The following is a 12472-nucleotide window of genomic DNA, read 5'->3' as shown; positions in this document are numbered from 1 at the left end:
GTTGGTAGACCTCCTGGGTTTTGGTGAACCTGGCTCAAACCGCACCCAGCCAAGTTTGCTCTTGTCTGGTGGTCTATTGAGAGACATCAATATTTGCCATATGAGCATTATTCCCGATTCCTTCTTCCTTAGGGGATCACAGGCCGAAGACTATGTTCACCCTCTAAGACTCCTGGCATTACGAGTGACCATAATAGACATAGGAGACAGTTGAAAAAGCTTCCAGAATACAAAGTCTAAACCTATTGGAGACCTACACTGAAAGTTTGGTGCCCGGTGAGGAGTCATGGTGTGTGATGGACTCCGGGAAGAAGTTCAGGTAAAAGGTTTCCTGAGCTGATGTTGAGACAGATGGGTTAAGGCTGGTTGAGGCCTGTACAGATTGGGGGTTACTCTCAGACATTTCACTCAAAGAGCACATTTGTTACGTACCTTCTGGGAGACCGGATGTGAGAGGAGGCTTCCCTTGCACCTTGTGTCCTGGGAGACTATGAGGATGGGAACAGAGCCCAGCGGGACAACAAGTGGCAGGAGTGCCAGTGGTGTTGAGCACCGTGCAAGCCGTAATCCAATGAGATGAGCCCGAGGTCAGGTTCCAAGCGGGCAATTCCAGTACAAAAGGGGTCAGGCAGAAGAATGGTCAAATAACAGTTCCGTGGTCAAGGCAGGCAGAATTCAAGGTTTGTCGAGGAAGTCCGGGTCACAATGATCAAGCAAGATATCACAAAAACTGGAACAAGGATTAGCTGACGATAAACCAGCAACATGGTGGTACTGCTGCTGGGTTTATATAGGGCCAGTGATGTCATTTCCTGTGCGCCACTATGGCGGATTTTCGTGCTGATAGACTACTGCTTCTGCGCATGCGCGGGATGGCGCGTTCCCGAGCAGTGCGGGAACGTGCAGGTTGCACATGCGCAGATGGCGGGGATCCATTACAACATTAGCTGCTACGGGAGACAATTGTGCTTCTTCTTAATTGTTACCGTTTTGGTCTCCTGAGATGTGAGTGGGAAACACGTCCGAAGTAGATGTGAGTAATGGTTTTCCTGACGTTTTGAGTGGTTGTTTAGGCATAACACTGGGAAGTGTCCTCACAGCTGAAGAGCGCTTACATATGGCCTAGTATCCTCAAAACTGGAACATGGCCAGGCACTTTAGCCCTCTGTCATGCTTATAGCTACCTGTATTCCCTTCATGGGAGAGGTAATACAAAGGGAGCAACCCTTCCAAAGCACTCAGACTCACCATTGGTAGTGACCATGCTCTTCTACACCCCTACATAGAGAACAGAATGGGCTTCCAGGTGGAGACAGGTGGTTGCCATGTGAAAGATGTCCTCAACGGTTAAATACAGTTCATGATAAATAAAATAAACCACTGAAAAGTGCCCTCCCCACTGTGTGTACAATGTAAAATCATATTCTGCTTCCCGGACTGCCCCAGTAAGACGTTTCTATGGTCTCGTATTCCATTCATCTCACTATACAAATAAAGGAAGCCATGAAATGAAACATTATGGGAATTTGCATGTCTATCCTTGTCATCTCTCTCTACTAATTCAGTGTAGCCATTAATTCCATCCATTGACTCCGCACAGCCTAAGAGCCGAACTTCTCCGACAACAGACACAGCAAGAATGTGGTCGGTAGCAGATATAATCCGACTTTTCTCCCTTTTCTTCAACTTGGTGTCAGGTCTGACTCTGAATTCCTACATAATCGCCGTGTATGTCCGGGAATGGAGGAAGAAGAAAGGATTAAACGTGTCTGACAAAATTGTCCTCTTGCTGGCTCTCACCGGGATCACCTTCCAATGTACTGTCACCATTGAACGTCTGACTTTCTTTCTTGGGTCTCTCTCTCCACATAGCAGAAGACGTAATATTTATATATTTGCTTTTCATATCTTTCTGATGTATGAGATCTTCTGGAACACGGCTTGGCTTTCCGCCTATTACTGCCTGAAACTGGTCAAGTGTTCCCACCACGTTTTCCTTCAGGTAAAGAAAAGATTGTCTTCTTCTATTACGCAGCTTCTCATTGTCTCCTTGGTGGGATTGTTCCTCCTAACTCTTCCACTTCCTTGGACCATAGATATTAATTATAGAAACATGACCAGCGATCCATCTGGAAATCGTCACGACATTCATGTGGATGTCCGATACGTTCCCCTCTATATGGTTCTAGGTTCTCTCCTCCCGTTTCTTCTGTGCTTCATCTGCATTGGGCTCAGTGTCATGTCTCTCCTGAGTCATGTCCAACAGATCCGTCAGAACTCATCTCAGTTCAGTTCATCTCCACAGCTAGAAGGTCACCTCCGGGCAGTCAGGACCATGATCCTTCAGGTTTGCCTTTGCTTGGCTCTGTATCTGGCTGCCTTGAGCATGCTCCTGTTCTCCCCATACTTAGGAATGATTGAAAAAGTCATTTTTTTAATAATCATTACAAGTTACTCTTCTGTTCAAGCCGTCATCTCTATCCAGGGGAACCCGAAATTAAGAAACAGACCACCAACCCATGATACAGCCATGTGCAGCAAATAGAATATCTGTCTATCTGTAGGAAGGTCATAGATACATTTTATGTCTTTTATTGATTCCCTTGACTCTTGCATGTAATCAAACCTTACCATTTCCCCTTTGGGTGGAACCCCTTCTGCACTCTTTATGCTCCTGTTAGATATCAGAATATCTCCAGCTTATATGTTATTGAGGGGAGGGAATGCGCAGGTCAGTTTTCTAAATTTCTATAAAAAGTCAGAAATACTTTTCATGAAACAAATTCAAAATGGTGACTTATACACAGACACCATGGTATCAGGCTGATCCAAAGATATGACTGACATATATACGATACATCGAAGGGCAACTCCAGCCAAACAGCTAAATATAGAAGTGAATGTGATTGTCCCCTCACCCCACTCTCCTATTTGGGTGCATAGTATATGGAAGGTGACCTCTTATCAGCTCCCCCTGACCATGTTCTCTTGAGGAACACAGGTCTCCTGTCCAGCAGGTTGGCCCATCACTAGTCAGGACAGTTTGCGGTGGTGATATAGCATCATATCTCCATCTATATACACTATATTACATCAGTGACATGAGAAGGAGGGAGCAGGACATGAGAGTACAATACAGGACTTCATTAGATATGGCGGGAGATATCTTGTCCCATATCCCCCCCCCGTCCCTCAGTATAGAGGACCTCCCTTGGATCCTGCTCATACACTGACCCAACCATCATAAGTCATGGGGTTCACTCTCTGCAAAGCTCCCAACCCCCGCCAATCTCTTCATCATCAGTGATCATGTATGTGGAATCGATGGATCATTGTGGCCTCAGAGGGAGGTTGTGGAGCTCCTATGAGAGCACATTGAGCGTATTCTGGGTTATATTTCATATACTACGTCTGTAAATTATCAGCCCGGTCATTGTGAATTTCTGGACAGACATTTGGACCACCCAAAGATAAATGAGAACTCTGAAGGACGGGTTGACTCTCTCCGCGGATCTTATTGTCTGGAGATCAGGAAATGGGTCTTCACGGATCCAGATTCTCCCCAAGTTCCTCTGTTACCAGGAAGACGGATTGAAGAACCAAAGATTCCCAAGACTCTGCTCGTCTCTACAACTCTCCTCCCGGTGTATTGTCGGTGTGCTCCTTCAGATTTGGGGAATGTTTTTGGTATTTAGCATGTTGGTGTTTTTGTCATAATTACCATAATTTCTGATTCGGGGGAGGGGAGCTGTGTGTGTCTTCTGGTCTCGGTGTGTATTGGTGGACGGGTGACTCTGAGAAATATTCATTGTGTGTAATTCCTCTTATAATAAATCTGAGTGTTATAGACGAGTACATTGGGCCGTCGTTGTCTCTTTATCTGCCGGAACTTCTATAATACAAACTCTGATATGTCATGATTTTCAATTTTTAAGCATAAAGCTGAACTCTGTAACAAAAAATAAAAACTGGCATCGCATTCCTTTGAAACCCCGGGTAATATCTTGCAGAAGCAGCAGTGACATCATCATTATGCTATATATAGCCTGTGTAAAGAGCAAAGCTGCGGGAGGTACTCAGCAGGGCCCACCCACTACAGCTTGTCTCCTAAAATTACAGGAGGGGGCGGAGACAAGACCAGTGACCCTGCAAAAGGAGAGAGAACAGCAGCGATTGGTCTTTATTACAGGAGGGGGCAGAGACAAAACCAGTCACCCTGCACAAGAAGAGAGAGCAGCAGTGACCGGTCTTTATTACAGAAGGGGAGGAGACAAGACCAGTCACCCTGCACAAGTAGAGAGCAGCAGTGACCGGTCTTTATTACAGAAGGGGGAGGAGACAAGACCAGTCACCCTGCACAAGGAGAGAGCGCAGCAGTGAACGGTCTTTATTACAGAAGGGGGAGGAGACAAGACCAGTCACCCTGCACAAGAAGAGAGCGCAGCAGTGACCGGTCTTTATTACAGGAAGGGGCAGAGACAAGACCTGCCACCCTGCACAAGGAGAGAGCGCAGCAGTGACCGGTCTTTATTACAGAAGGGGGAGGAGACAAGACCAGTCACCCTGCACAAGGAGAGAGCGCAGCAGTGAACGGTCTTTATTACAGAAGGGGGAGGAGACAAGACCAGTCACCCTGCACAAGGAGAGAGCGCAGCAGTGACCGGTCTTTATTACAGGAAGGGGCAGAGACAAGACCTGCCACCCTGCACAAGGAGAGAGCGCAGCAGTGACCGGTCTTTATTACAGAAGGGGGAGGAGACAAGACCAGTCACCCTGCACAAGAAGAGAGAGCAGCAGTGACCGATCTTTATTACAGTAAAGTCTTACACTGAATTACTGCACAGATCTGGAAGAAATACACAAAGCTCACCGGGATTCGGGAAGAATACACAGGACTCTTGTGTGAGGACAATATCTGCTGATCCCAGAGTTCTGCTATAAAACAAAACAAGCCCTGTTGTTCCCCACCTTCCCCTAAATCAATAACAAGCCACATTTATCAGCTCATTACATCCAGCTCATACCCAGATAACAAGCAATTGAGCTGCAAGTTTGAGAATGACTCGCTAAACTATTGCAGACTTGCCGAGCTTCACAATTTTGTTGCACAATTACAGCGAGTCTGCATTGCGAGTCTCCAGACCAGCGAGCTTGCAGAGCTCTTGCTAAGACCTGCAGGACTCTTGCTGTGGACCTGCCGAGCAAACTTGCTACAAATTCTAAAAGTGTATTGGCACTAACGCTTTCTTCTCGCATATTTACCTGTCACCTCACATATGGCCACGAATTCCCACAGACTCCCTCCAAAATCTTGTGGAAAACCTTCCCAGAAGAGTGTAGGCTGTTTTAGCCACAATGGTGTGAGGAGGCGAAATTCCATAATATTGACCATGGTTTTGAAATAAGATGCTCATTGCGCTCATATAGTTATAATGATCGGGTGCTAACAAACCTTTTGGCTCTTTAGCGTATGAAAAAACAACATCAGAAGTATTCGGCCTACAGGATTTTCTTCACTTAAGGATCAGTTCAGTTATTTATTGGACGGAGCAGAGAAGGGATTACATCCTCTGTCCTGTTTTTATCATCATCTGTGTCCCTACTGGGAAGATTTCACACCACTTCCTGTCCACTGTCTCTTGGGCTGGAATTAAGGGTAACACTCCCGAGGGTAGACATAAACCTCCCCCCACTCCTCTAGGATTTTGTATGGCGTTCCACTTTAAAGAAAGAGCAGAAGCAGAGACACCGGCACTCCAGATTGGCAAAATACATCTATTTATTGACGTGCCTCGTGGTAGCAAACAACAAACGTTTCGGGGCCACAAAGGATCCCCTTCATCAGGTAAAACATAGAAGGGGATCCTTTGCGACCCCGAAACGTTCGTTGTTTGCTACTATGATGCACGTCAATAAATAGACGTATTTTGCCAATCTGGAGTGCCGGTTTCTCTGCTTCTGCTCATGATTGTTACGGCTGCCACCCGTTGACTACCGCTGCACCCATTTTCTGAAGGGATTTACGTGGTCAGGAGTAAGGATGGGCCGAGTGTTCGATTCGAACATGAGTTAGAATCGAACATCGGCAGTTCGAGCGCTCGCCGAGCGCCGAACTTTATGGGATGTTCGCGGTCTGTTCGACCGCGTACATTCCATAATACAAAATGCCTCACCACAGGTCAGGTGCAAGACTTTGCCCAATCAGGGCTCAGCGGAGGAGGGGCCTGAAGGAGAAAGTTCTCTATCAGGTCCCCCATATGCTGATTGACAGCAGGCGGGTGCAATAGCCAGCTTGCTATTGGCTATTGCATTTTACAATATCCAATAGCAGGCTGGGTATGGCTCCCAGCCTGCAGACGAAGTGGAGGCAGGGGGGTGGGGCAGAGGACCCGCGGCCGGACTGAAGGAGAGAAGCCGACGGACGGCCGGGACAGCGAGTGGACGGACCAGGGGACCGGAGGCAGGGACAGCGAGTGGACGGACCAGGGGACCGGAGGCCGGGACAGTAGCGGGGGTAAGGGGGCCAGTACACTGTATTTATTACATGTACCGGCAACTGTATAGGGGTCGAACATTCGACCCCCATACACTTGCATTGAGTTTGAGTTCGTAATCGAACATTTCGGTCATTCGAATACGAACCGAACGTGTTCGGCTCATCCCTACAGAAAATACTTCAGTAGAAGAGGGACTGACACGGTGCAGTAGAACATCACCTCAATAGGGATGTGCATGAGATCTTCTCTGGGAGGAACATGAGACTTGTTCCTCGGGTCCATGTCATCTCCTGAGTCCTGATACCTCCAGCAGTCATAGAGCTCCTCTGGTTCTCCTCCCAGATAGTTCCAGACCCCAGCTGGGTCTACGTGTGGCCTCCTCCAGGGCTTAGGTCTAGCCAGCTTCTCCAACCTTGTACATGCCACCCCCTGGGCCAAATCCAGGGGTAGACTGAACCAGACCACATGGCAATCCCTGAGTATTCATGCACTCCCCCAGCATGCACAAATGGCTATGAAACTCCAAATGATTGGCTGGTGAGGCATAGACAATCCTGATGTTCCCTTATTGGCTGCCCCACTCTGTGGCAGGGTCACACCCCATTCACAGGCAGGTGCAATCAATAGCAGAACACCTAGAGTTAACCAGATGATGCCCCTATACAAATCAGCTAGACTGATTACAGTACTAGCAACACAACATTTTAGCAGCCACTCCACTTAAGATGGTAGGGGCTACACTGGCACCCTGCCAAAAATCTTTCCTGCTCCAAAGACCAAGATGTTGTATGGTGATAGCTTCAAACACACAGCACCAGAATCCTCAGCTTTCCCGAACATCTTAACAGTGTAAAATCAAATGAATGTGCCCATTCCTACCACCAGTTATATATATGCTCTTGCAAGGTCCTAGAATGCTGTTTTTGACACCTCCTCCACTCTATTTCTAAAAAGATTGATTTCATTTTGTTTAACTGCACACTTTTTACTAACACATTTATTAAATGCTGTGTGGGTTTTTTCTATTTCCTTATTACCCAGGCATAATCAGGACCATCATCACTCTGCAGTCCAGATTGAGAACAATTCAGCTCTTGCTCCTAACTACGCTCATTAAATTACAGTTTGTTCTGAGCCAGGAAATGAATTTCTACAGCTAAACAACTGCTGCTGGCCGGTTCAACTGCAATCAATGTCCGTATTTCTCTTTGCTGCAGCCATTGTTACAGTAATTGGTTCTTTTCTCTCTACTCTGTCATCTTGCTCCATCCATCTGGTCTAGATTAGTGTGTAAATCCCTGTTCATAAATGATCTGCATTGAAGTAGAGTGTCAGTGCACTTGCACTGTCTAGAAATCTACTTGAAAATTGAGTTTTAGCAGTGATAATTCTTAGTTTGTTTCACTCATAGCTCTAAACTATCTACATATTTCTTCTATAAGTGTATTAAGTGTATTATTTAATCAATATAATTGTAGCTTTATGGGTTTTTATTTTATTTTATACATAGCATCTGTCTCCAAGGGCCTGTCAGTTCTTTTCAAAATGCCACTGATTAGAATTGACCGTAACATATATTACTTTTTATCTATTGATGGCTTCATTTAAAAAATATCACCAGTATGTATATTTCTCCAGTGATCATATACTATTCTTTTTTTTAAATCAGCTTTATTATATAACATACATTACAAAATATATATATATATATATTCACATACAGAGAACATTACAAAGAAGTGTGTATGTGTACGGTACATTTGCAAAGAAGTGTGGACAGTGGAGTAGAACATGACGTTATCATGTAAGGAGAATATTGTTATAAGAGTGCATTTGTAAAGTCTACACTAGGATAAGGGAGATACAATAATATTAAATGACCCAAAAGCCTGTCCCTCATCAGCATGAAGGGGCCATGGGTATCCAGGCAGTATCTGCAAAGTTTTTTTTTTTTTTTTACAATTGCCACAATGCACGTAAATATTCTTTTCAAAACTAATATATATACTATACTGCCAAAAGCACTGGGACGCCTGCCTTGACACGCACATGAACTTTAATAGCATCCCAGTCTTAGTCTGTGGGGTTCAATATTGAACAGGCCCACCCTTTGTCACTCTTCTGGGAAGGCGTCCACAAGGTTTAGGAGTGTGTCTATGGGAATGTTTGACCATTCTTCCAGAAGCACATTTGTGAGGTCAGGTACTGATGTTGGACGAGAAGGCCTGGCTCGCAGCCTCCACTCTAATTCATCCCAAAGGTGTTCTATCTTGTTGAGGTTCAGGACTCTGGTCATGCCAGTCAAGTTCCTCCACCCCAAACTCGCTCATCCATGTCTTTATGGACCTTGCTTTGTGCACTGGTGCGCAGTCATGTTGGAACAGGAAGGGGCCATCCCCAAACTGTTCCCACAAAGTTGGGAGCATTAAATTATCCAAAATGTCTTGGTATGCTGATGCCTAGTTTCACACAATTCCACAGTTTCACACAATTCCACAGCATGTGCAGAGGATCACCATGATCTCTCTGACATCTATGGCACAAGAGTGGGAAGAAATCTCTTTATATATAGCTTGGAAGGTGTTAAAGAGGTTCTCATGAACTATGTAAAACTGTAATAACCTCTGTGGCAGATTAAATCAGCCTGCGGGTATATTATTAAGAATATCTATTAACTAATCATTGTCAAGAGTACTTATATCCTTTTCCCACCAGTCTCTGGCTTTGGTCGGAAATAATTTAAATGGTAAAAGCATAAAGTGACATTTAGAAATGAAGCATTTGGTCAAAATAGTTTGCCCTAACAGGTCAAAATAGGGGGGGACCTAACTGCCATTTTGCAGTCTCACCCAGGGATTGGAGGGCATGGTGCATCTGTAAGTAGCAACAGAATATGAATATGAATGATTTCAGAGCATGGTTATTAAACAGTTAAAGTAGCCACCACTCCAAGCTCACTCCTGTGATGGACTACAATCTCACATTTAGTTTACTAATATGTATTGAGACTGTAGTCCATCGTGGGAGCGAGCTTGGAGCAGTGTCTAATTTACAACACACACAGGGACCATGGGGAAGAAAAGTAGTCACCCTCCAGAAGGAATGACAGTTTCAGCACCAATTCAGACATGCTTTGAGGATCTACAGCTGAGTGATACACAAAAAAGCTATTTTTTTAAATAATTAACGTACTGAATGAATTTGTAAGATTTAACTCCTGAGTTTAGTGTCACTTTAATTATACCATACTTCATCCACTGTGTGGCAATGGGGGTTATTATAATTGTGTCAGATGGCGGTATAGCTGGTAAAGCCTTGAAGTTTTGGAGCTGTAGGAGTTTCTGACAAAAGGTATGCATAGGCTGGAAGGTGCGGAGGGGCAGTATTAAGTAAACCATGGGAATCCAAAGCTCTATAGAGATCAGTTGTGTGTAATGAGTGGCTCAGTAGGTAGACATAAGGATTAGTGCTAGTCTCTGGTGAAACAGGGGTAGAGTTTTTACAAGACAGCAGATGTTGTACCTGAGCACAGATAATATAATCAAGGCTTAGGTAAAGCTATGCCTCCTTCAGATTTTTAGGTTCTAAAGTTGCTCTGATCTAATGTTATTTTATATTATTTCATGAATATTAGTTAGGATCATTAATACTAAATACATTTCATAGAGAGAATGATAGGTTTATTGTGTAGAAAGTGAAGTAGTTGGGGCAATTTTGTTAAGGTTTGCTTTACCTATAATGGAAAGGGGTAGTTTGGTAGATTTAGAGATTAGAGTGATAAGGGTCAAAGATGCGTACTCCTTAATAGAGTAGTCGATAATACGAAATCACCTGCACTCCATGCAGCGTACAGACCTTGGATGAGAAGTTGGTGCTTGAAGTGACAACACGGATGGCGCCGTGTCAGATGCAGTCCATAATAGAACTCACCAGCACTCGATGATATGTGCAAGAAGTAAAACACTTTTTATTGCATCGTCACATGCGTCAAATTGACGCAAGTGACGATGCAATAAAAAGTGGTTTACTTCTTGCACATATCAGCGAATGCTGGTGATTTCTATTATGGCCTTAATAGAGTAGGACACCTGAATATCAAGATATTTAAAGGAGTCCATAACTGTAAGAGTTATTTTCCTCCCAGTTCAGGGCAGACGGGGTTGAAAATTAGGTGCGAGTGTAAAAAGTTGCTAAGCTCTCCTACCAGTAGAAAGGGCAGACCTGCTTCTCAAGCAGGTAACATGCAAATAAACAAAGGAATTCCCCTGCAGGAGAAATATAGACTGTGGCAAGGATAAATGTTACTGAAAAAATGCAACAGTGAATAAAAGTAAAACAACCATCCGGACATAGGAAGATATATTTATACTATGGTTTGCATAGACAAACCATGTTGTCTTTTCTGGGTGAGAAGTGTTTCCTAAAGCAGCCTCAATCATGGTGCCATGGCACCCTGGGGTGTCTTCTAGCTCCCTCAGGGGTGCCCCAAAATGTTTTCTAGAGGTGTGTTTGTTGTTATTTTAAAGATATGGGTAAAGGTCCGGCTTTAATTCCTGGAACACACAGACACTCACACACACATAACACGAGCACAAACGGTCACAAAAAAGTTTTAATTCGATGAACCTGTGTCTTTATTCAACCTCAAATACTATGCAACTATGAAATGAACAACACTGACAGAGATTTACTTGAGTGACTAGTCTCAGTGGACAACCATAGGGATTGGAGCTAGTTTTCTAAACTACTCCATTGATTGTTCCCCCAGAAAGCAAAGGGGCTGAGAGCCTCAAACATATGTGACATTGTCACCAACTTTGCCCAAAGCTGCAAAAAAAAAAAAAAGCATATTTTTGGTAAGAAAACATTTCATTATGCATTCTAAGAATTCTATTTTCTCATCAAAGCCTTTTTGAACCATGTGTTTATTACGACTTTAAACTAAAATATCCACTAGACAGCTTCATTTTTATATTTCAAATATGGCATGTTCTATCAGATATCTTTGATTAGATAAGACTCATCCAACAACTTCAGAAGATAGATTCCAAAAGACATCAAAAGATAATTCTCTAGTGTAAAAAAATACTGTCAGCTACTTTAATAACCTATGAATATATTTCTAAGGGCTGTTTTTTTTTTTTTTCTTATCCCTCGAGCTTTTAAAGTTCAGTTTTGCCATTTAATATCATTGCTTCCGGTGGTACATTCCCCCAAGTGTTTGAAGTAGCCTTTAAAAGCAGAGTAAATAATTTTTCACAGCGTTTCATTTCTCCCCAATTACTTATTCTGTTATTGAAGATAAAAAGGTCTTAATAATATATGTGTTAATCAGTCCTATTAGAGTTGATGCGTATACCTCATGCTGGTCCATTTAAAACTAAGTGCTACTATTCTATATACTAAAATCCTAAAAATTATAGAAATATAATAATAATTTAAACTACTCATTTCATCCGTCACTCAGAACAGGACATCTTGACATGCTGTTGGACTGTATGCCTAAACTGTAGCACCAATACATGTCAAATGACTTATAAAGGAATGCGTGTATTCTTGTTATCCACCTATACCAGTTGTTCTATATAGTTACATAGCATAAAAAGGTGACAATTATTTATTACCGGTATTTATATAGTGCCGACAATTTACGCAGCACTTTAACTAGTAGCGCATTCACATCAGTCCCTGCCCTCAAGTATGCATACACATAGGTGAGGTGAGTTAGGTGACAAAAAAATTTCAATAAATAAAAATTTAAAAGAAAATAATATGAAATAAATAAAAAAATAAAAAGGTGATTAAAAAAAGTACAAAATTATAAGAAACAAATTATTAAAAGAAAATAATTATAAAAAATAAACAATAATAGGATAAAAAAGTAAGTAAGATACATAAAAATCTAAAATAAAATTAAAAATTGATAAAAAATTATTAAATAAAAATTTAAAAAAATAAGAAGAAATAATTAAATA

At 42.9% G+C, this 12472-nt stretch overlaps 1 protein-coding gene across 1 annotated transcript; it reads left to right on the top strand.

Moving 5' to 3' along the window:
* Positions 1-1639: 1639 nt before the first annotated feature.
* On the top strand, positions 1640-2545 carry LOC108784338 (taste receptor type 2 member 9-like). Its single transcript, XM_018553114.1, has one exon. It carries the CDS (start codon positions 1640-1642, stop codon positions 2543-2545), a length of 906 nt encoding a protein of 301 aa, XP_018408616.1.
* The last annotated feature ends 9927 nt before the right edge of the window (positions 2546-12472 follow it).

This window comes from Nanorana parkeri, unplaced genomic scaffold, assembly GCF_000935625.1.
Source record: "Nanorana parkeri isolate BGI_ZX_2015 unplaced genomic scaffold, ASM93562v1 scaffold110, whole genome shotgun sequence".
Taxonomy (NCBI): domain Eukaryota; kingdom Metazoa; phylum Chordata; class Amphibia; order Anura; family Dicroglossidae; genus Nanorana; species Nanorana parkeri.
This window is presented reverse-complemented; position numbering and strand designations above follow the sequence as displayed.